This window comes from Arthroderma uncinatum (genome assembly GCF_011692745.1).
Source record: "Arthroderma uncinatum strain CBS 119779 chromosome Unknown scaffold1, whole genome shotgun sequence".
NCBI lineage: Eukaryota > Fungi > Ascomycota > Eurotiomycetes > Onygenales > Arthrodermataceae > Arthroderma > Arthroderma uncinatum.
This window is the reverse complement of record NW_022983863.1, coordinates 4,646,883-4,669,627: the sequence shown is the minus strand read 5'-3', so window position 1 is coordinate 4,669,627 and position 22,745 is coordinate 4,646,883. Positions and strand designations below refer to the sequence as shown.

Sequence of the window (22,745 nt, the reverse complement as noted above, 5' to 3'; positions counted from 1 at the left end):
AGGTGTATGAAGCTTGAGCTGAAAATAAAGGTGAATGTATCCACAGAGCAGATGAAAAACTCGATCTAGTATTTAACATATGGGTATCGTAATCGTTTCATTAAAAGATTGCTCAAAAGTCGTCTACTCGGACGGTGTGGTGGGAAGAGGGCGGGAAGGCGGGAAGGCGATCGGATGGACGGGTAGTTGGATGGGAAAAAAGGTTCGGGAGGAAGACTGGCGTAGAATAGATTACCATGGCCCAACTTTTAATGGCAGACCAGCTCCGTAGGTTCCGGACATGAGTTGCTGGCGTATTGACGAGACGTCTCCCTGGGAGCTATTCGAATTGCACTGATTGCCGACATTGCCCCCAATCCACCCGAGGCTCTGGTTCAGCTCGTGAACGGCATCCTGAAGTTTCCCTCCGGCTGTTTCGTTATGCTTTGCCAGTTTCTGGTCCCAGCCTCCGTACTGCAGTTGGATACCGCCTCCTCGTTTTGCTGCCTCTCTAATCACCAGGCTCCAGGCTTTGCTCATCTCTTCGTATGCTGCGTATTTCTCGATATTATGTTGTGGTGTGGTCCATCGGGGAAGGCGGTGTATGATGTCTGTAGCTCCGTCTAAGTAGCTAAGGGATGTCGATGGCTGAGATTCATTCGGGGGCAGGAAATGAGGTGTAAAATCGTTCAAGGCTTCAAGGAGATTGGTAAGGTGCTGGCGGACTCGATTGTATGCATAGTCGGAAGCAGGGTTCCCGCCCAGCGGGAAAGAGGACTGTAGGGTAGACTGGTAGTTGTTGAGGACCTCAAGAGCTGCGCTGACGCTGGGCCGGGGGGCAGTGTGCATGACTTCCGAGGCAATTTCCGGGTGACGATCACAGAGAGACCGCAACACGGATCTCAGGGCTTCAGTGTCGAGCGTCTCCATTAGCCGGGGGAGAGATAGCGGCCGGCCGGAAACGTTTGGTCTTGACCGTTTGAGGTGACGGGGAGCTAAGGGTCGTGGATGGAGAGCAGGAGACCCTGAAGGCGATGCCGACATGCGGGTGTCGTCACTAGGCAGACAGTCATCTTCGGCCTTTCTCTTTCGGTTCACAGGTGCGTTCGTCGATGACACTAATAATAAACAGTGAAGTCAGCTATCCCAAGTTCCCCCTTTATATCGGCCTGTTCTGCGGCTCGGAGTTGGTCCTACTGGAATATGATGGAGAGCGACGGGAGGCTTCGTAGAAGTGAGGAGGGACAGGCGGTGTGGCCACGAGGCTGTTCATGATCACCGAGGGCTTCTCGGCAGCGAGAGAGGGAGTATAAGGCGGGCTCTGAAGCTGGAGAGATACAGAGCTGTAGATGCTGTGCAGTGGTTAGGAGAAATGGGAGTGGAAGTGAAAAAGAGGAGAGAGAAAGTCAGGCGCTGTTGAGTTGGCATGGGCCCGAGCTTAGGTCGGCGTGACCATACCATACACACCATAAAATACCGCGGTGGCTGCCACTAAGAAAAAGTAAACTGGTAGGCAACAATCAGCAATAGGCTCGCACTCATGCGCCCAGCTTGCCTCGATGCTGGAACTGTGGCAATATTAACGTATAAACCTTTGGCTTAACGGAGGCTAATGGTCGTCTACCTATGAACTAGCTAAGGTAGGAAAGACGCTTGCGTACATCCGGGTGCCATAGTGACGGATGTTTGTTTATACCCGTCGATGGCGTTGCTTAGCCTCAGCAGGCTTGGAGATCTTCTTTTTGGTAATAACATTTTTATCGTACGCTCCCAGGTGTAGTCGACGTATCACCCTGAAGAACATTCTTATATCTAGTACGGTCCATCGCCAGAGCTCTACTATTATAACACATACTATATGGGGTGTCTGAGATTGGAACCCCTTTCAAAGTAAAGCGGTTGCCCCTGGCTAGGGTTGCAGAGCACCTCTTCTAGATGTGTAGCAGTAAGCTATCCCTGATCATATGTGACCGACCCTTGTTATTCTGGTTTAGATACCTAATACTGCTCGAAATAATATACATTTTGGGCTGGGGTAGATCTTAATCAGGGTTCATATAATAACACCTCCAAGGCATATCGCCACCCAATGTGATACTTTGTCCCTCCTAAATAAGCTGTGAAACGTCAACTAGACACTTATGGAGATGGAAGCATCTACCTTTTCTAGAATATTTTAAGGGTGATACCATCCATCTTATAGCTGATGGGCCACCTATATTACTGGGTATCTAGATTTGCTGGCATGACGAAACCCTCGCCAGACTCCTGCACTTAATTGTGCCAACTTCCGGCGTATTCCTCACCTTAGACTCTCGCATAAAACCATGTAAATGCATTATTGCACTGTCATCCATATCTATGGCTTTTCTACTTTTCCCTCTATAAATTTTTCTTGGTTACGTCATAAGCTTAAATAAATAAGCTTTCTACATAATTTTGTGTCCGATAGATGACTAAGCAGTACTTAATTTTGCCATCAGCCCCTGGGGAGGATTGAGAGGATTCAAAGGAACGCTGATTGCCGATATCATATTGGCTCGCTAAAGGGAACAGTTTTATCTAACTCTCTCCAATAGGTGGAATAACACACACAACGCCACACATGTATCATTTTGTTTTGTACAGCCGGAGAACACATACCCAATGCAAAGATAGCGGTAACAAGCGGCTAAAGATACAGAGATTGCGCAGCAACGATATCTCGTTTTATCAGCGTAAGGGACGTTTCGAACTTCGTCTCCAAGTCGCTGCTGCCCATTACTTTCGCGGCCTGCGCCATCTGTCTCATGCATTCTTCGAGGCGCCGGAAGGCCCTGATGAGACTTCCTTCGAAGACTTCGGTCATTTTGCTGCATGAATGATGTTGTTAGTAGTCTGGTATCTGTGTGGTGCGTGGGGTCCAAGATTGAACTTACCAGATATCCGCGAAAGATTTGCCCTTTGCCCAATCGAACATCACCTCCATGAGTTCCCACCGGAAGCTCTTGACGTACTCTTCTTCGTTCACCGGAAGTTTTGACTCTTGCGAAACCTTGGCGATAATTCTGGCCTGCGCCTGAATATCTCTGAGAGGTTTGGCAAGGTCTTCATTCGTGATGGCAGGGGTTTCCTTGGCATTCTCTTCAAAGACAAACACACTGAGCGCCGCTGCGCATTGCTCCGGTGTGAGGGTATTGAAGAAACCGTTGAATAGAAGTTCGCTAAGCATGAGCTCATCGCCACTGCTGATCTCACAGGCAACTCGTGCTTTCAGCTGTACAACCTCATCCTCATTGATGAACTGGAAACGGCGAAGTACTCGTTTACGGCACTTTAATTCGTCCATTTGTATTATCGACATGGCTTCGGTGATCTTTTTCTTAGTCTCCTTGACCTTCCTGATGAGCTCTACTTTTTCGGCGTACTGGTCGTATAGCTCCGGCAGTCGGGGGGAATTGTGCAGAGGGTTTGATACCAGGCGAGACTCTAGGACTTCGATTTTCTGCTTTAATGTTAGAGCTATGCGGTAATAGGGAAGGGAAGGACCTTGCATACCCTTAATAATTTCTTGAACGCATCGTCCGTAATGTTCATGTTCTCGATGGGGTCAAGAAGCGCTATCCCATCAGGAAATCGTCTTTTGACCTCCTCAATCTGTTTTTTGACCTCCCTCCTACTGTCATCGGGTTTCAGGTTTTTAGAAAGAGGGAGGCGCATGAGGCCAATGGCATGAATACAATTCAGGAGAACGGGGACAACTTCAAGCTTCGAATTTTCTCCCTTCTTAGCTGGCTTGACGCCAGGTGGTAATGGCTGAACTCCTTTTGTCTTTAGGAACGAGTCCTCCGATATTGGAAGTAGGACGTCTACTATGTAGCTCTCGTGCGCGGGGTATTCCTCGTGCGGCGCATTCTTCGGAGGTCTTCGCATTTGGCAGTTGACCACCACCGACCATCCAAAGTCGAAATCCTGGTATTTGATGTGGACCAAGCGTCCTGGCTTCAGGAAGGAGACACAGTAATTGGGGTGATTTATCACAGCCCTCATGTCAGCTGTGTAGGTATCAATCTTCTGCCGTAAATCATAATATTCTCGGATCGTGCCTTCATCTGCAATTACCATATCATCTCGCGATTTTTCAAGCTCAGCAAGTTCTGGTATGGTTAGCAAAAAGGTTCAGAGTGGGCGAAATGGGTCATGTTATGAATCTATATCTCACCTTTTTCAAGCCCAGAAACACTAGCTGTGTTTTGGAACTGATAGAAACACCGTTCAAGCATAAACTCAGGTGAAATTCCCTCAACCCTAAGCAAGTTGAGGATCATATTATATCCCAAGTGGAAGGCTGAATTCAGCTTGTCCTGCTCTCCGCGTACAATTTCCTTGGCGACAGTAGGATCCATCTCTTCGTCAATCATCATAATCACAAGACCGCGGTCATCAAGACCTCGACGACCTGCACGCCCGGACATCTGGACGAACTCTGAAGACGTTATCCATCGTGAGCTAACGCCATCAAATTTGCGGACGTTTGTGAAAACGACAGTCTTAGCAGGCATGTTAAGACCGATAGAGAACGTTTCAGTAGCGAAAAGAACTTTGATAAGTCCTTCTTGGAAGAGAATTTCGATGGTCTCCTTAAGGATGGGCAGTAGTCCGGAGTGATGTATACCAATTCCGCGTCGAAGGAGGGGCAAAATGTGTTGGATTTGAGGCAACTCCCTATCTTCCTCGGAGAGTATCTCAATAGCACTATTAAAGACCTTGGAGACCATTTCCTTTTCAGAATTGTCATTGAATGCCAATTTGCTCATCTTTAGCGCAAATGATTCGCACTCTCGTTTGCTGAAACTGAACACGATAACTGGGTGGTAGTTCTTGATCATAATCATCTTGACAATTTTATAAATGTCGGAGGGCGTATCCTTATCTCCACCCTTATTTGTCTTTTTGTCTTTACCTTTACCTTTTCTTTTGGCCATGGCATCGGCGGGATCGGCTCCCTGTTTATCTGCGATCGAACTCATTGCCTTTTGGAAGTTCTCTTCGCGGAAAACACCTTTCTCGTCAACGACAAGGTGTATGCCTTCGGCGCCTGCGGGGAAGAGGTAGTGCTGGAGGGGGGTTGGACGGAAATCTGTGTACACAACGTGGCAAGGTTGACCGTGCATTTTGGTAACCCATTCTGCAAATTGCATTGCGTTTGGGATTGTTGCTGAAAGGAACACATATCGAACTTTATCCGGTAGTAGAATAATGGTTTCCTCCCATACAACACCGCGCGCTTTATAGAGTGTTAGTGATGCTGTAGTTGACGCGTGGATGGATATTTAGAGCCTACTTTTATCACGCATATAATGGATCTCGTCAAAGACAACCCAGGCAACTTCGCGCATAATCTCAGAGCCCCTGTATAACATGGACCGCAAAATCTACACCGTTGTTAGCCCACGCTTCAGTCCATCATCGTGTAGTGAGATCTTACCTCTGTAGTCATGACTAGGCAAGTAGCTGTAGGATTGATTGTCACGTCGCCAGTCATTAGCCCAACATCACCAAATTCCGCCGCAAATTCTCTGTATTTCTGATTGCTCAATGCTTTGATCGGACTTGTGTAAATGACTCGTTGGTTGTTCTTCAAACATTGCGCAATTGCATATTCTGCCACCACTGTTTTTCCAGCACTGGTATGCGCAGAGACAAGAACACTCTCTCCTCGCTCGATAGACGCAATCGAGACCTTCTGGAAGGGGTCGAGGGTAAACGGCCATACTCGCGCCGGTTTCTCTGGCGGTTTGTGCTGTGAGATTGGCACGTAATCATAGCCGGCGGGCAGAGCAACTTGATGTCGCACTTGATGGGATAGGACAACAGCTTTCCCGTCCTGTTGTCCCTGAAATCCAGCAGATGCAGCAACTTCACGAGACTGTTCGGTTTCGAAGGTATCCGCAACGACTGGTTCTGGTTCTTGGTCAACGCGCAGGCGCTTTATATCTGGATGGTCCTCCCGGGTCTCTGAATCCTGCGCATCGCTCTTATCGGCCGTGATATCTGGAGTCGCCGGCGATTCTGCCCCATTGGATGTATCTGCATCTATCTTGACATCTCCGTTGGCTCGTCGCTTCTTGTTTCTAGCTCTCCGCGGTTTGGGGGGCTGGCTGGAAGCAGTGTTCGAGGTCGGCTTGTCCTCGAACACGTCAAACAGGTCGTCCATCGCGTCGGAATCCTACTATCGCTGGTTGAGGACCGCAGAGCTCTGCGCCGACATAAAATTGAACCTGTAGATTTGAACCTGAAGCTAAAAATATTTTTCGGGTAAACTTGCTGTTTCTTTGCGTGCTGTCACGTGATATATATCAACAAAATAGTAGCAGTGAAGTATTTACTATCTCATATATTAGTTACCTCCAGAATGAGTATTGATGAGTATTTCTCTCGTTCGTCCTCTTCTACTCATATCTACGAGTATAAATCTCTCCTGTTCCTCCTTCCCTCTATGTGTTTTGCTGCAGTGAAGTACCGCTTACTCAGCGTATACACCACGTGACCAGTCCATCTGTAGCTGGAAAATCGTTCGATGTTGGCGACGAGATGTCAATATATCCATCAACTCTCCAAGACATTTTGAACACGACCCTGCACCGTCACCAGTCAAGGTATGTAGCCAATTCACTGGGTCCGTCTCGATAGGATATGCCTGACTCTCCAGATGTTCGTCCGATCTGCCTTCCGCGCCAACACGGCCGCCTCCATCATCGGACGTCGAGGCTTCACCTCATCGCGCTCCCAGCTCGCCTCCGGCTTCCACTACCCTGAGGGACCTCGCTCCAACATCCCATTCAACCCCCTGACCAAGTTCTTCTTCGTAAGATACTGGGCCTTCATGAGTTAGCATTCCACTTTGCTGCCCTGTTCGCTTGGCCGAGACGACACTAATACTTGTGGCTAGTTACCGGATTCAGTCTGCCATTCGCCATTGCCGGTACGTTACGGCCCATGTCCTTGATACTCTGCTCGGCTGCTAACTACTGTACTTTTCTTAGTCTGGCAAACCAAGAAGTCTCGTTAATCGGATCCTCCTCACTTGTCCTGACACGCCGAGCGCTGGTTGCTATCCGAGAACCTCTCAATGCCTGCGGAATAATGGGTGGCTCGGAATATCTGGACAATTTGTACAAAGATTAAATCAGAATCAAGCATTGTATTACTTTCAACTCCATTTTTGCCTTGTACATTTCAGCTTTACTTGAGTGTAGTCCGGCAGTTGTGTCGTTAAACTGTGAGGTCTTTAGAGATGAGATCATTGGTCAATTTCTATGACACAAAAGTAAAAATTTCCTGGTTGCACCCAAAACCATACATCACCATTAGATATAGAACAACCAGTCCTTTGGGTGCTTTGCAAGGAGCCTCCAGCATGATTACATGCAAGATATCGACGATTGCATGGTAAATAGTTATTCCAAGACACGATGCGCAACCTCAGGAATATTCGGTTCTCGGAAATCCCACTTGAAGGTGGGCTGCCCTTGGCCGCCACTGCGTGGGATGCCACTACAAACTCGTTGATATGCGCATTTGGACCCGCGGAGGATAATGCGGTGATCGAACTGAGGAGAAAACCGCAGCATGAAGATGTCATCTCGGGGTCACTGCCTGGTGACATGGCCCTTATCGCGTCCTGGGATGCTCCTTGTCCAAATCCGGACATGATATGTGATCGTATATTGTCTTTACAGTATTTTCCAGACACATCGGTAATATGCCTAGTGCTGGAGGGCGGGGATATCGTCATCGTACGCGAAGAGCCCCAGCCAGGGGAGGATAAGATTGAAATCGTCGGTAGTGTCGATGCTGGCATTTCTGGCGCAGCTTGGTCGCCGGACGAGGAGCTACTGGCCATCTCTACGAAGGCAAATACTCTACTTTATATGACCAGGGACTTTGAAGGAGCCGCAGATACCGCCTTCAGCAACGAGGATCTCAAGATCTCCCAACACGTCTCCGTGGGCTGGGGAAAGAAGGAAACCCAGTTCCAAGGGAAAAGAGCAAAGGCCCTTCGTGACCCGACAATGCCAGAGAAAGTCGACGAAGGAAAATTAAGCGACCTCGACGATGGCAAAACTACCCTCAGCTGGAGGGGGGACGGCGCATATCTTGCTGTCAATAGCATTGAAAATGGTGTACGTCGGGTCATCCGCGTATTTTCCCGAGAAGGCACGCTGGATAGCGTGAGTGAGCCCGTGGACGGGCTTGAGGGTGCTTTGAGCTGGCGCCCATCGGGGAATCTCATTGCCGGAATCCAGCAGCTGGACAATAGGATCGATGTCGTTTTCTTCGAGAGAAATGGCCTACGCCATGGACAGTTTACTCTCAGGTTAACCGAGGAGGAACGAATTGGTTGGGCATCGGACATCAATCTTACCTGGAATGCCGACTCTACTGTTCTTGCCGTACAGTTCAGGGATAGGATCCAGCTCTGGACCACAGCGAACTATCATTATTATCTCAAACAAGAGATTCCTCTATCAATCGCTCAGTCTGAAGCCTCTGCGCTCCGCACATTCCGCTGGCATCATGAGAAATCCATGCGCTTTGCCGCAAGCTCACCAAGTATATCCCCCCGATTTGTCAATTCTTCAATCTAGACCACAAAGTCCTAGTATGCTAACTATAATTATAGGCTTACTTCTTGATACCGACTGGGTTTTTGATGTTGCCTCCGGCTCGACCATTGCTCCTAATGACTTTGGCTCTATCGCCGTTATCGATGGACGTATGTCATATCTCCTATTTTTCTTAGGATGTTAAAACACTGCTAACTCTTGTGCGTAGGCAACTTGAAACTGTCTCCTCTAAAAGTAGCAACGGTGCCTCCTCCAATGGCGCTTTGTGAACTTTCCCATGACTCTAACATCATAGACGTGGCATTCAGTAGGACAAGCGCAAAAATGGCTATTCTTACCGCAACTGCGTTTGCGATATATTCATGGGACCTCAAATCTACGTCTCCTCTTGAGGCAAAACTTTGTTCTTCTCACCCTATTTCTCAGTCCAGACGCCCAAGGCAAATTGCTTTCCTAGGAGAGGACGACGTCTATGTCACAACTCAAGATGAATTTGGCGGGGAGGCTCTTGAATGGACGCGATTAGAGGCCAATGAAACGCAGACTGTCTTCGTTCCCGAAGAGACGGTTCACATCTCCTCAATATTCCCCGATTCTGGGCAAGACAAACTTTGGATTGCCCAAATAATCCAAAACCAAAAAGCCAGAAGCTATAGCTTTATTCAAAACAACGGAGGTGAAGCTTCCATTGTGGCATGGCATGAGAGCCCTGCGAATGACACGAGCTGGGCCCGCGCGATTCAGCTTCCTGGTGGAGATGTGAGTAACATACCTATAATATAGTCTTATTCTTTTGCTAATTTAAATGTTAGGACATCCTATTTACACTTTCTCGATCTGGTACCCTATATGCGAATAAGCGATTGCTAGCTAAGAGTGTTACCTCGTTCCTCCTGACTGCTGCGCACCTTATTTATACAACTACACAGCATCTGCTCAAGTTTGTTCATATAACCAACGTCAACGGTAGATAAAATCTAGGCCCTAGTATATATATAAAATGTGACTAACAAACGGTTGCAGAACTTGAGACCCCGGGGGATACTCCAGAGGAAGATGAACGATGCAGAAGCGTCGAACGTGGAGCGAGATTGGTCACTGCGATGCCTTCAAAATTCGGCCTTACCCTACAAATGCCACGAGGAAATATAGAGACGATCTACCCCCGTGCCTTTGTCCTTGCTGGGATCCGTGGTTATATCGAAAACAAGAAGTACAAATCCGCCTACCTGGTCTGCCGGTCACAAATGGTGGATATGAATATCCTTCATGACTACATGCCTGAGCAGTTTTTAAACAATATACCTTTGTTCCTCGATCAGGTGAAGAAGGTCGAGTTCGTTGACGAGTTCTTATCTCGTCTCAAGTAAGTTCAACTAAATAACCACGTATTCCAACTGCTTGTCTTCTGACCAACTCCAATTACAGGAATGAGGATGTGACCAAAACACTTTACAAAGACACACTTAAACTCTCGCAGCCAGCGGAAGTCGCTAAAGGGGACTTTACAGGACTAAACCAAGTGCCAAACACGGGCTTTGGCGCAACTATTTCTCCTAACAAAGTCAACAAGATATGCGATGCTTTTATTGCTGTCCTTTCAAGTCGAATTGATACTAACCTACGAAATCTTGTAACCTCTCACGTTTGCAAGTCCCCTCCGGATCTCGATGCTGGCCTCAGCCTTGTTGCGAAGCTACGTGGTAAGTTGGCCTTTATATCATTTACGGTGACAAATTCTAACGCTTTTGAAACAGAACGAAGTGCGGAACAGGCTGAGGAAGCTGTTGAGCATATGTGTTTCCTTACTGATGCCCATCAACTATTCAACTATGCGTTAGGCTTATATGACCTAGAGTTAACATTGATGGTCGCCCAGCAAGCACAAAGGGTAAGTCAATTGCTGTTCTAGTTATAATAGAAGTCGGCCATGTTAACAAAACGATAGGATCCAAGAGAATACCTCCCATTTCTTCAAAAATTACAGGGCGTTTCAGAGCTTCAACGAAAATATGAAATTGACAACCACCTTGGCCGCTTCACCAAGGCCTTGAAGAGTTTGCATGCACTTGGGTCTTACGACGACCTGAAATTATACACGATCAAGCATAGCCTCTATAAAGATGCACTGGAATTATACAAGTATCAGCCAGATCTCCTTCGAGACATGACCCAGCTACATGCCGATTATCTATATGACCAGTCTAACTATAAAGAAGCTGCAATCGGTGAGATCATGTTCTTGATTCCTATCCGAGAACTTAACCCATAGGCTAACTCTATGTATTACAGCTTACGAGTCTCTTGGAGTATTCGAACCTGCCTACGAATCGTACAAACTCGCACACATGTGGCGAGAATGCCTTTATTGTGCAGCCATGGTTCCATTATCAGAGGCCGATACGAAGGAATTAGCTACTTCACTTGCCACTACCCTTGCAGACGAAAACAAAGACTACGTGTCTGCCGCGCGTATTCAAGCGGATCATCTCCACGATATCCCTGCTGCAGCACGTCTGCTTTGTCGAGGATCACAGTTCGGCGATGCATGCCGGCTACTTGTCCTACACGGTCACCAAAACCAGGTCGCCGAAATTGTCGACCATGGCCTCGCAGAGACAATGGGCACCATGACAGAACTCCTAGCGGACTGCAGAAGCCAATTACAAGCACAAGTACCACGAATCCAAGAATTGCGTGCTAAACGCGCTGCTGATCCGCTTGGTTTCTATGGTGGTGACCCAACTGGCGCAGGCGCTGGGGATGTGGATATTCCAGACAACATCTCTCTCGCCCCTACAGATGCAAGTACAATGGCCGGCAGGAGTCTGTTCACCAGGTACACGGGAGGAACCAGTACGTCGAGATCCAGTAGCCGGATGAGGAAGAGAGAGGAACGCAGACGAGCGAAGGGTAAGAAGGGCACCGTTTACGAAGAGGAGTACCTTGTCAACAGCGTGAGGAGGTTGATTGAGAAGGTGAACAGTTCAATTGAGGAAGTGGAAGCTCTTGTGCAGGCAATGCTAAGGAGAGGCATGCGGGAGCGAGCTGCTGTTGTTGAGAGAAATCTCGATGAGGTTTTGGGTATGTGTAGGGGTTGTTTAAGCGAAGTCTTTGAGACTTCATCGGATGCCAGCTTAGATCGAGATGGGCAGCCAAAGGAGGATGGCGAACCCCCCGCGGGTGCGATTTCGAGCGGAGAGCGTGTCTATCTGGAGAGCATGGAGGCGCTCAATGGCAAAGGACGGGAACCACCTATCGTAAAAGCCTTCAAAAAGCTGTCTCTGCTGGGTGGTTAGGGTTTAACTGACGACGGGCAATGTTTATATGTTTCTCTTTGTACTTTACGCCGCATATCAAGGAAAAGTCAATATTTCGAAATATTACGCTTCATATATTATGTTTCTGCTAGGCGATGTGCTCTTGTCATTAAAAGGGGTTGAATGGCAGCCACACACTAGACAGCGGTAGTTAATATCTCTCCAGATTCGCTGACAAGGTGCTCCTTCTTGCTGATTGGGCCGTTGCCCACGCCAGTCAAGAACACTCTTCCAACACCCTTTGACAGAAGCTCCGCAGCTCGAGAATCTACCGATTGCTGCAGCGAGGCTGTGGGCTTGATGTTTGACGACTCCCAACCCTCGGTTGCGGAAGTTAGAATCGACTTGAAGGTTCCAAGAACACACTCGGTATCCTTTTCAAGGTAGTAAATAACTGCGTTGGGGCCAGCATCAAAGGTATAAGCGCAAACGGTGCGTCCGGCAGCACGGTTGATATCGTGGACGGCCCTGATAGCTGCGCGGGAGGTATCGTTCAAGTAAAAGGTTGGTGGCCAGGTATCCAAATTCGTAGCGTGGAAACCGTTGCTATCTCTCATCGTTATTTCGGCAAAGGTATCAAAGTTGCGCTCCTGAATCGATTTCTCAATTGCAACCATGCGCTCTGGCACAATTGACTGGGCACGGCTTGGGAATAAAGTCGAGGTAGCAACCGTCAACTGCATTCCTTCTGTGCTGGGCACTTCTTTCTGTGCACCACTAACCACTAGGATCAGAGCTCGCATTTCGGGCCAATGGCTCTCAGGAGCAACTTGTTCGGCCATACTGTCACTTCCATCCTCCTTCTCGCCGGCCCTCCAGGCAACGTATCCACCCATCAACGAACGGCATGCGGAACCAGATCCCTTACGGGCTATTTTACTCAATTCACTGGCTGATTGGGGTAGTTCATAAAGGTCCGCGACTGCACGCACGAAAGCGGCAAATCCAGCAGCTGAGCTAGCCAATCCAGCGGCCGTGGGGAAGTTGTTCTCAGACACAATGCGTAGTGGGTATGCAGAGAGCTTGGGTAGGGATTGATTGGAGGACTCTAGCTGTTGTCTGAGGGAACGTAGGTCTGCAAGGCAAGCAAGAGTTCGTGGTGAGCCCTGGATGCTATGAGGCTTGTTGTTGAGGGTGAGCGAGTCGCCATCGGCGCTGGGGTATTTCGCAGAGCATGATGCGGTGGTGTACGCTCGAAGCGAGCTTTGTGACAAGGTCACGGAGAGGGAAGAATTGGTAGGTAGATTGAGAGTAGCATCTCTCTTTCCCCAGTATCTGTACAGCAAGTAGAGGACGGTTAGAAATGCCCACCAAAGACCAATCCGGCCCTCTATATGGACGTTGTAGAAAGGGGTGGAAGCTTGCATACTTGATAACTGCAATATTTACCGGCGCCGTAGAGCTGGCACGGTACACTTTCTGGTCATTTGTCGAAGCCATTTTTCGAGTAGCAATCGTTTGGGTCAATGCTGTGAATGAACAGAGATCAAGAGGAGCTTGGGTGGTGGTGAAGTTGGGAGTTTTGTGCTTTTGGCGGGGCAAACTATTGGGATGAAGGAGTTCGGAGGGATGCAAATCCACGAAGTTCGGCCAGTGGCAGACCGACCTCGCAGCCACCGAACATCAACAGCAATAACATTCTAGGACTGTACTCGGTACGTGTCCAGCTAAGAGGTGAGTATTATAATATCGTGAACTATCTTTCTGCGCATCTTTACTTACGGGCAAACTAGGTCTGCAAGATGATTTATATAACCAGCTGGTCAAATGCCAGGGCGTTGTATAGAACCCGCATTCTCTACCAGGCCTCAAGCAATAAAGGGATTAGAGGTGTGCTAGGAGTTCTTTAACTACGAGGATAAGGGCCTTGAGACTCTCAAATGTTATAGCTGACTACCGGGTGCTTAGCGAGACTAGCCAGGGTTCATCCTTCAAGCGACATAGGAACGCCATTCTAGGAGATGCAAATGTACTCCAGGCTCTGTCTACTCGGGGTAATGCATATATGCTGCTTCATATATCCGTCTGCCTACCTTTTCTATCATACTAGCAACTTAAAGGCCAACCTATAACAACAGCATAATAACAGCACCGCGATGCTCCACCCTTTTTTAGACATCGAAGATGCCTTGGTGTCCGAAGACAATCCCGCCAGTGAAGGCATGTTCGATTTCGAGCGATGCGCGAAGTTACATAACTATCTTGTCGCCCTTGGCTGGATGGCAGCGCATCAGAAGAAGGCCGAGGATTTGGATGAGTTATTAACGCGACCATCTTTCTTCGAGGTATATGCCGACAACAACGTCGAAATACTTGATAACAAGCTTGATGATTCCATGGTATCATTTCTCGGATCTGTCATCATACCTGATTTTAGTCGTGGGGATCTGGGTTTCTTCTACTGGGTCTCAAGTCTTGTAGAGCCCAAAGAAATGCTCGTCACAGACACAACTCTTTTAGAGTATGAAGGAGATGAGACTGAAGACGGCCGTCCGCTCTTCCTCCTACTTTATGATACGGCAACAGGCAGCCACTCATTTGGAGTCATCTATGACCAGCAGCGCCACCGTGTTGCATTCCCTATGTATCTTGAGGATACCGATTTCGTGCTCCCTGTGGAGGAACATCCAGAAATGTGGCATCCGCTGGAGACGATGCTAACCAAATGGATCAAGCTAATTCATATCGGCAAGGTGACTCTATCTGAAACACCTGACACTGACTGGATCTGGCAGCCGTATAGTGCTGCACAGGTTGACAGCGCCGTGCTGGCATTCGACCGCCTTACCGCTGCAATTGAAGCTCGGATGTCTGATGCTTCTTTACTCTCTATCGACGGTGACAAGCCTCTATTTACTGAGGTAGAGCTAGATACTGCATCTGTGCCTAAAAGCTGCTTTATTCGCTCCGTTCTCACGCGAGTAAGAACCCCACGCTTTATAACTATCGCACCTGGTCTCAAAGTCCCGCATGACGCCGCTATATTTGCCGTTAATCAAAAGTTTATTGCTATACAACGTAGGGTTGACCGATACAGGCCTGGCACAATGATTCCCCCGGTTCTTATCTTCGGTCCAGCTGATCCTAACCAGACAATCAATATTGATAAAAGCGAAAGATACATGGCCCTAAACCCTTTTGAACACATGGGCCTGGTTATTCCGTTTGGGGACCACTCAACGCCCGCTGGCTTGTATAGCGAGGCAGTGGAGCAGGGATCTTACTACGCTACTAATGAGGAGGGCATCTGGCTACTACTCCCCTTTCCGCTACGGGTAGATGACTGGTCTGAGCAAGGAGCCCGGACAGGCGATCGCAATATGGTTAAGAGAGGAACTATATCCGGTTTATTCCAACAGGGCTTTCAGCCATTTGGAGGCGAGCATCACCCACAGAGCCTAGAGCGGCTGCTCGATAAATGGAGGGAGCTAGTCGAGACCGGGATTTGGACTGTGGGTGATTCTGGTGTAGAGGGAGGCATTGATACATTTAGAGATGCTGATACCGGCGCATGGAAAGACTATCTGATTCCCTCAGAACTATGATATATTAGCCGGGAGGAGCTGCATACTATAGATAATAGTAATGGATATAGTAGACGAGCGATCTTCCCTTGTCCGCTGCTATATATCCTTCATTTATTATTATACATACATATGCAGCTCTATATGTTGAGCAATGATGGTATCCAGAATACTATGGATGGTCTAGCATTAAAATAGTTGAATCAGTATACCCAAGTCCATAGGCTGCAATATTATTATTCGGCCACCCCAGTCCCTCATTAATGAGTTCTTTTGCTATTCTTTTGTTATTAGCGTGGTTTGTACGCGCCACCCTTGCGGGATATACTCGAGAAAAATGTTAACTGGCCAGGTATGTAGATGATAATAATATAAAAATCAAACAGTTATTGAGGCGACAAAGGCGTGTTTCAGAGCCATTTCCGCTGTTGGACGCTTTGCTGGGTCGATGACAAGCACATGCTCTAGGAAATCGATACAGGCGTCTGAACATATCTCCCGCGGAATTTTCTGTAGTTCTTCTCGGAGAGTGCCAACACTGATATAGGGCTTTGCTTCGCCTGTTTTGGGGTCTAGGTATCCGCCACCTTCTATGGCCTGTGCAAATTCAAATTCGCCTTTAAAATCTGGATTCTCTGGTGTCTCAATATGGCCCACAAGCCGGAATATTTTAGCAAGACACCATGCCGTCTGATGATCCTGTATTATTTTGTCACGGGGGCCAAAAAGGGTAGCTGACATTAGCCAATGTGTGATCTACGGCTTCCAATGTTAGGCATCATCACCACTGATAAAGGGATAAAATAGGGAAAACACACTGTGACGCCCAGGGACCAGACATCCGATGAATGCCAAACCCCTAATCCCCTCCAAACTTCGGGGGCACGAGTCTCGTGGGTTTGAGCGCCCTGGTAGTTTTTGGCAACACCTTCAGAGAAGGCTATCCAGGAGTGAGTAGAAGTGTATTAGAGGTCCGAAAGGTTTTCGGAAACATACCATTATCCAAATCTCCAAGTTTAACGATAGGTGTCGGAGATTCCAAATTTGATAGAAATATGTTATTTGGATTCACATCTAAGCCCTGCAAATTAGATTGAAATCCGACTATTAAGTGGGAATGAAGGTAGTGGCAGACCTGTGTGTACTCCGTTTGTATTCTGAAAGACAACAAGGGCTTCTAGGATAGACTTGGTGACAATAGCTGGTAGTTTTGGATTTGAAAATGGTTTCCCATAGGGTCGTAAGAGCCACAAATCCGTGTCCATCCACTCAAGAGCCATCCGCTTGCTCACTGACAGCGGCGACGGAGACCAATCTTCTAGCTTGCCCTTTTCGATAACATCCACGGCCTGGCGGATATACTTGCATCCTAGGATTGCCGGATGTTGATGGACCCGTAGCTCCCTTTCCAAAACAAGATCCTTTATCGCGACGCTGGCATATCGTCAATACATAAATGTATCAAGATGTAGAGAACAGGCCAGGTTGGACGTACAATTTGTTGGTGCTTGCGGGATTGGAGCTGTCAGTGGAGGATGGTAGAACGGCAGCTTTATAAAGCGACGGCTCCTTGAGCATCTCAAGCAGCTTGTACGATGCCTTTTGGCCCTTTAAGGTGCGGTTCATCCAAGTCATCATACCAATCAGCAATTGAGCCCGTTGGGGGAAATTTCAGTCAGCCTGGCACTAACAACTTGGTAGTTCAGCAGAGCCTTGAAAAGTAATGTGAAAACGCAGGCTGCTGTATCAAGTTGTTATGGAATTAACAACAGAGAATAGCAAAAAATTGAAAGGGGCCGCAGGCTGCAGATTTTTGATAACTAGGCGCTAGGAGTCAAGACACATAACTAGTAGGTCTCCCCCCTGAGGGTACAGAGTAGATGGGTTAGCTACGGTAGCCATAGAGCAGACTGTATTAGCAGGAGACAATAGTGACCGACTTAAGATAAATCTAATCGTCAATACTGTAAGCATATCGAGATAAAATGCTTTTATATACTCCGGAGAGAGCGCGGCTAAATTGACCGGAGAGCTGACTAAGCACTTGGATGTTGAATTTGAAGCTTGAACTGTTAATTATCTCCAAGAGGTATCTGAGTTATATACTCAGTCCAAAGGCAGAAGATACTCCAAATATTCCGAGAGGAGTGATCTAAAAGTTTCCCGCTACATCGTTCTTTTGACCTCCTCAGGGGCTGTCGTTCACTAAGTTAACAGGACTCTCCTCGGTGGTGAATAAATTTCAACCATGGGCGCCGGTGCAAGCTCGCTGGCTTCACCCCAAGACAACAAACCACCGGCTGACGCCTGCCCGGTAGACCATAAAACTCGAGAAATCTGGCTGGCTCAGAATAAGAACGCTTCACCACACGGGTCTCCTTCGGATTCCGCCAAAGCACCCCCCGCTAAGCTTCAAAGGCCTCTCTCCACCGATCGCGAAGTTAGCAACATTCCACGCGCATTACCCTCTAGCAAACCAGCCTCCGGACAATCATCGTCACTCCCTACATCTCCCTACGCACAGCAGCCTTCAGTCGCAGTTGCATCGCACGGGATTCCATCAAATGCCGAGTCTGAAACGGGCGCTGACGGCAAAACTGGAAATTGGATATATCCTTCTGAACGACAATTCTTCGATGCACTATTACGCAAAAACAACACCCCTGCCTCTACAAGCAATGCCACCGAGCTAGCTACGTCTGTAGCATCAATAATACCTATTCATAATGCCGTGAATGAACGCGCCTGGTCCGAGATATTAGATTGGGAGTCGAAAGGCCCGACATCAGATCCTGGAAGCTCAAAATGCGGAGGCCCAAAGTTATATTCGTTTCGTGGATTGGGTGCTGAGAGTCAATATTTAAGTCCCCGCGCAAGATGGAATGGACTATTGGGATACCAGCTTCCCTTCGATAGACATGACTGGGTCGTCGAGAGGTGCGATGGTGCCCGGCTAGAATATGTGATCGATTTCTACCAAGGCAAATCGAATCAGAAAGGTAGCGGTGGGAAACTGAATTTCTTCCTAGATGTTCGGCCGAAACTCAATTCGTGGGAGGGCATAAGGATGAGGGCTAGCCGGTTCGTTGGCCTATAAAACTGGGGGAACTCGATGATACTGATAATAGGACATAAGCGTGTCTGGATTGTAAGATATATACGTCGGTGTACCAAAACATCATGTGTAAGATATATGCACAAAATAAACTTAAGACGATTCAACTCCCATCGCATCTCTGCCAGAAGCGGCCAGGGTATTATTATAGCTTGTGGGCTTTATCGATAATAAATCAGAAGCAATGGAAATAGTAGGTATCAAGCAACGCAGTAAAAGAGCAGCCATATGCGCCATAACCACCCAACAACTGTTAAGAAAATAAATAAATAATACATCTCCGTCGCTCAAGTATCCGGTCTACCCGTTGCATTGACCGATCAGCCCAGTACAACTGCCAACACGATAATAACGAGGATTATTGCCATGATAACCAGGAGACAGCACATCTTGTTGCGGGCATTTTTCTGATGCCTGCTAGCAGTTCGAAGTTCTCGATCTGCTCCTCGCGTATCATCCCTTGTATTGTATACGTTCTCGCTGATTATATCGATCTGCCCTCCTTGCTCTTGAACAATATGACCAACGTCTCGGAAAAGCTCATTCAGCTCACCAACGCTCTGTTCAATATTTCGAATCTCGGCTTCACGTTCGATGATGAGAGCTTCTTGGAAGTCGACTTCATCCTGCGAGGCAAGGTGTGGTTGCTGCTCCTGGAGCTGCTGTAGACTTTGGCCCTCTTCACCCTCGGGACCGGTGGGCGCAGTGGACTCCTCTATGGCCGTTCGTGCAGCCGCGGTTGATGCGCGTTGTTTTTCAAGGGCTCGTCGCTGAACGGCCTGAAACTCGTCGAGCGTAGACTTGAATTTAGATGAGAGGTTGTCTTGGGTCCATTTTTGAGCAGGCTGATGATACGGTATTAGCAACGATAAATACTTCAAGCCATAAAAAGTACGCTTGGTATCTGTATAGGTCACTCACTGTAACATCGTCCCATGTCTGGATCTTCTTGACGCCCTCCCCAGCCTCCCGGAACCCCTCTCTCGTCTCTTCTAAGAGGTTATGTACTCTCTCACGCGCACGGTCTGTATCGCGCTTCGTGCCAAGGAGCGAGATTTGATTCGATAGCCGGGTGATATTCGATGTCAGAGTAAACAGTTTATTGGAGAGGAAGTCCGTCAAGCGCTGAAACTCCGGGTCATCGTGATACTCGGAGTCCAACTGGCGTCTGCCTGGTGGCTGGGCTTCCAGCGACGATAACCTGTCAAATGACATTTCAGAAGGAATAGTTGACTTGGGTATTAATACAAATGAAAGAAAATAGTCGTATATGAGGTCTAATCTAGTATATGATGGGAAGCGCAAGACGTAGGCTGATGCCGTGAACCTTGGAACACCTAAAACGGCTCCGACCGCCGAAGCAACTCCATGACGCATGTGCTTATGTAAGTGTCACGTGTAGATCAACTCACGTGTCATTTATGCTCTTCTTGGCACGTCAACTTCATCTTTACTTCAGACCTCCGAACGCACAAGATATCTATAACATCGAACCTACCCTAATGGCAAAAAATGCAATCTGTAGAGCCGCCAATTTGAGAGCTGGGTCTCTGCTAGCTTTCCTTCTATCATAGATTGACAGGACGGATAACTATATGCCAAAGGGAAAACATTTGAGCCAAAATAACGCCGCTTGTTGGACGGCAGAGCAAGCTTGATATTTTTATTATGGACGGTATAAAACATCAGGAACGACATATAGATTCTACAAAGTTGTACCGAGTCAGAAAACTTGTAGCAGGTTCTAACATTAAATAACAGATGAACATTATCTAGACCCATCAAGAGACTACAAGGCAGAATCAGTCTTCTCAGAAGCAGGAAGGCCTGTTTCGAAAGTCCAGTAACAGTCATCACTATACTGCTGCGCGAACCTCTCGATCTTGACGATCTCATCCCATGCCGCCAGCGTCTTGTTATACAACTCCTCTCCCTTATCGGCATTGACAGCGTTGCACTCACGGCGCAGAACAGACCTCATTATATCTAATAGCTCGACCCTCCACCCAGGGTCATGACCTCCAGACAGCCGTGCGTTAACATAATCAAAGTACGCAGGCATGATATTGGACACCTCCCAGTCCAGAAATCCCGTTACCGCTAGCGTTTGAGGGTCAACGAGGATGTTCCTGTCAGATATGTCCCCATGCGTAAGGACAGGCCGATCCCAGCCGTCCGGGCCAGTGGTATCACGCTGTATTTTCTCGAGGCTGGGCACACGATCCAATTCTAAGTCTTCAGAAGCTCGCATTGCCTTGATACGCGAGTCATCCCACTCCGAGCGAGAAGCACAGAAGGGGTGTTCCTCTTTACGGTATGAACCAAAGAGGACGTACGGCTTTCTCCCAGGACGGCCGTAGTAGGAAAACTGGCGCTTCCGCATACGCACTATCATCTGACAGATCTCCTCCTTGATGGTCCTGCGTTGCGAAGGGGAGAGTGACGGCCAGACTTCGATCAGTGGCATGCCAGGCTGGCGAGACATAACGATGCCATCCCACGATTCTAAATGTGGCTGCTTGGGTGGAACCGTGATGATGCAGTCGACATGAGGAACAGAAGGGCCCACGATAGAACGGGCGAGCACGGTCATGATGCCCTCACTCGGGCAAGCGCCGAACTTGAGGATGGTGGTGGGAGAAGAGATATAGTGAATGCGTATAAGATTCAGGACAGTTGGTCCTGTGAGTTTAGGGAGGCTCTCGACAGCAGACCATGTCCATGTCTCCCGGGGAATCTCTTCCAGTTCCTGAGAACTCTCGTCATGCAGCGTCATAATTGTTGATGCAGCCGTCTGGCGCGTACTTTGTATGGATTCGGTGGATAAGGCTAGGGAGTTGGATGGTCAACGAAAGTTATGGAAGGTTGTTCGGGTATTGTTTTCAAGAACGTTCAAAACGCTAGGGTCCTTCACTCATGCTCTTTATATAACTACTTCGTACTTCGCTAAGCGGCAGACATGAGGAATATGTTTGCCTGTTGCTGGCCCCCTTTGTCCCCTGCATGCAATAATGGGATTTCTTTTCTTGGCACCATTGCGGACCTCATCAAACCATGCCGGATGATTATATAATATCAACTAAGGCGCGATGTCAACCAATCAACAATACGGCCCCCATTGCCAAGCATCAGGAGCTGGTGTTGCTGATTGGTTGACATTACTCCTACAGGCGTAGGTATGTATTATATAATCGCAGTGTATATTTTGATAGGTTGAGGCGTGACTCCTACGGAATGGAAGAATATTAGTCCTTATATACACGTGATACTGCCAAGAGAAAGATATGCACAGGGGGTTTCTTAAGCGCCGGGGCATAATATGGATGCCTTTCAACCATCCAACATATTTACCTGATATTTATTCTTCCTTTCATATAAAATCTTCTCCTCGCTTAACCAATATTATCTTTCTTCCCCATAAATCTTCTCTTCGCTCTTAACAGCGTGGCTCATCTGCGTCTAAACAACCATCAACATGTTCGCCCGCATCATAAAGTCACTTACTGCACCGAGAAATCCCTCCGTGCTCCTCATTATCAGCAAGCGCGGCGACATGATTCATGCACTCCATCTTGTCCCTGAGACTGGCGAGATCGAACGCTCCAGCTTCACAGACAAATATCCTACCGTGCAACTTCATGGAAGTAAAGAGACGTCCCGCGAGCCAATCGGGACAGTTACACTTCCTGCCAGAGGGTTCGAGGCTACCAGCAATTTTCTCGAGGAAGTTGGGACACGAATCCGTAAGCAGTGGAAACGTCCCCTGGCTTCGAGCCCGTCGACCGTTGAGTCAGTGGCCCAGTGGGCGCAAGATGTCCTTCGGCCTTCTGCCCTCGAAGTGATGCACGAAAGTGAAGGGAAAGCCGACGCTACGGAGGAGACAGAGACGCTCTCTGTCTTTCTCGTTTACATCACACGCCCAAAGCCAGGAAAGGTGATAAAGTTTACAAGTCTGTGATGAGTCAGTGTGCTGAAGCGTGGAGTTTGTGGTGCTTGGATGTCTAATTAGTGTTTTTATATGATATCAACACAAGTCTTATTCTGTGGTTATATGTGTACTTGAGCTTGACAACGATGGATCAAACGGCTAAATAATCGTTCGCCGTACTATAATTTTCGTAGAGTTTGACTTTTAAAGCCTTCTTGTACCAGTCTAAAGATTGTATCAGTCCAGAGTACTCCGTATAGTTTGCTATAA

The 22,745-nt window shown here is 47.9% G+C and overlaps 11 protein-coding genes across 11 annotated transcripts; 5 read left to right on the top strand and 6 right to left on the bottom strand.

Annotated features, from left to right (window-relative positions):
• Nucleotides 1–231: 231 nt before the first annotated feature.
• On the bottom strand, nucleotides 232–1,252 carry GIQ15_01418 (uncharacterized protein; the record flags this gene model as incomplete). Its single annotated transcript, XM_033548835.1, has 2 exons — nucleotides 232–1,097; nucleotides 1,177–1,252. 2 exons carry the CDS (start codon nucleotides 1,250–1,252, stop codon nucleotides 232–234), a joined length of 942 nt encoding a protein of 313 aa, XP_033409786.1.
• Nucleotides 1,253–2,650: 1,398 nt separating this feature from the next.
• On the bottom strand, nucleotides 2,651–6,175 carry GIQ15_01417 (uncharacterized protein; the record flags this gene model as incomplete). Its single annotated transcript, XM_033548834.1, has 6 exons — nucleotides 2,651–2,831; nucleotides 2,898–3,463; nucleotides 3,517–4,115; nucleotides 4,181–5,245; nucleotides 5,303–5,393; nucleotides 5,447–6,175. The coding sequence occupies 6 exons, from the start codon at nucleotides 6,173–6,175 to the stop codon at nucleotides 2,651–2,653; spliced, it is 3,231 nt and encodes a 1,076-aa protein (XP_033409785.1).
• A 495-nt stretch (nucleotides 6,176–6,670) lies between these two features.
• GIQ15_01416 (cytochrome c oxidase subunit 8p) lies at nucleotides 6,671–7,030 on the top strand (the record flags this gene model as incomplete). The annotated part of the gene is made up of 3 exons (XM_033548833.1): nucleotides 6,671–6,848; nucleotides 6,911–6,943; nucleotides 7,005–7,030. The coding sequence occupies 3 exons, from the start codon at nucleotides 6,671–6,673 to the stop codon at nucleotides 7,028–7,030; spliced, it is 237 nt and encodes a 78-aa protein (XP_033409784.1).
• A 403-nt stretch (nucleotides 7,031–7,433) lies between these two features.
• Nucleotides 7,434–11,887, top strand: GIQ15_01415 (elongator complex protein 1; the record flags this gene model as incomplete). Its single annotated transcript, XM_033548832.1, has 10 exons — nucleotides 7,434–8,574; nucleotides 8,645–8,737; nucleotides 8,797–9,347; nucleotides 9,401–9,554; nucleotides 9,612–9,954; nucleotides 10,017–10,291; nucleotides 10,346–10,479; nucleotides 10,537–10,816; nucleotides 10,881–11,672; nucleotides 11,730–11,887. The coding sequence occupies 10 exons, from the start codon at nucleotides 7,434–7,436 to the stop codon at nucleotides 11,885–11,887; spliced, it is 3,921 nt and encodes a 1,306-aa protein (XP_033409783.1).
• Nucleotides 11,888–12,045: 158 nt separating this feature from the next.
• GIQ15_01414 (diphosphomevalonate decarboxylase) lies at nucleotides 12,046–13,275 on the bottom strand (the record flags this gene model as incomplete). The annotated part of the gene is made up of 1 exon (XM_033548831.1): nucleotides 12,046–13,275. The coding sequence occupies one exon, from the start codon at nucleotides 13,273–13,275 to the stop codon at nucleotides 12,046–12,048; it is 1,230 nt and encodes a 409-aa protein (XP_033409782.1).
• Nucleotides 13,276–14,004: 729 nt separating this feature from the next.
• Nucleotides 14,005–15,453, top strand: GIQ15_01413 (uncharacterized protein; the record flags this gene model as incomplete). Its single annotated transcript, XM_033548830.1, has 1 exon — nucleotides 14,005–15,453. One exon carries the CDS (start codon nucleotides 14,005–14,007, stop codon nucleotides 15,451–15,453), a length of 1,449 nt encoding a protein of 482 aa, XP_033409781.1.
• A 357-nt stretch (nucleotides 15,454–15,810) lies between these two features.
• On the bottom strand, nucleotides 15,811–17,070 carry GIQ15_01412 (uncharacterized protein; the record flags this gene model as incomplete). The annotated part of the gene is made up of 5 exons (XM_033548829.1): nucleotides 15,811–16,131; nucleotides 16,251–16,372; nucleotides 16,429–16,513; nucleotides 16,578–16,866; nucleotides 16,928–17,070. The coding sequence occupies 5 exons, from the start codon at nucleotides 17,068–17,070 to the stop codon at nucleotides 15,811–15,813; spliced, it is 960 nt and encodes a 319-aa protein (XP_033409780.1).
• Nucleotides 17,071–17,680: 610 nt separating this feature from the next.
• GIQ15_01411 (cytochrome c1 heme lyase) lies at nucleotides 17,681–18,529 on the top strand (the record flags this gene model as incomplete). Its single annotated transcript, XM_033548828.1, has 1 exon — nucleotides 17,681–18,529. The coding sequence occupies one exon, from the start codon at nucleotides 17,681–17,683 to the stop codon at nucleotides 18,527–18,529; it is 849 nt and encodes a 282-aa protein (XP_033409779.1).
• A 338-nt stretch (nucleotides 18,530–18,867) lies between these two features.
• On the bottom strand, nucleotides 18,868–19,762 carry GIQ15_01410 (syntaxin; the record flags this gene model as incomplete). The annotated part of the gene is made up of 2 exons (XM_033548827.1): nucleotides 18,868–19,392; nucleotides 19,469–19,762. The coding sequence occupies 2 exons, from the start codon at nucleotides 19,760–19,762 to the stop codon at nucleotides 18,868–18,870; spliced, it is 819 nt and encodes a 272-aa protein (XP_033409778.1).
• Nucleotides 19,763–20,336: 574 nt separating this feature from the next.
• On the bottom strand, nucleotides 20,337–21,323 carry GIQ15_01409 (uncharacterized protein; the record flags this gene model as incomplete). The annotated part of the gene is made up of 1 exon (XM_033548826.1): nucleotides 20,337–21,323. One exon carries the CDS (start codon nucleotides 21,321–21,323, stop codon nucleotides 20,337–20,339), a length of 987 nt encoding a protein of 328 aa, XP_033409777.1.
• A 699-nt stretch (nucleotides 21,324–22,022) lies between these two features.
• On the top strand, nucleotides 22,023–22,505 carry GIQ15_01408 (uncharacterized protein; the record flags this gene model as incomplete). Its single annotated transcript, XM_033548825.1, has 1 exon — nucleotides 22,023–22,505. The coding sequence occupies one exon, from the start codon at nucleotides 22,023–22,025 to the stop codon at nucleotides 22,503–22,505; it is 483 nt and encodes a 160-aa protein (XP_033409776.1).
• Nucleotides 22,506–22,745: the final 240 nt, after the last annotated feature.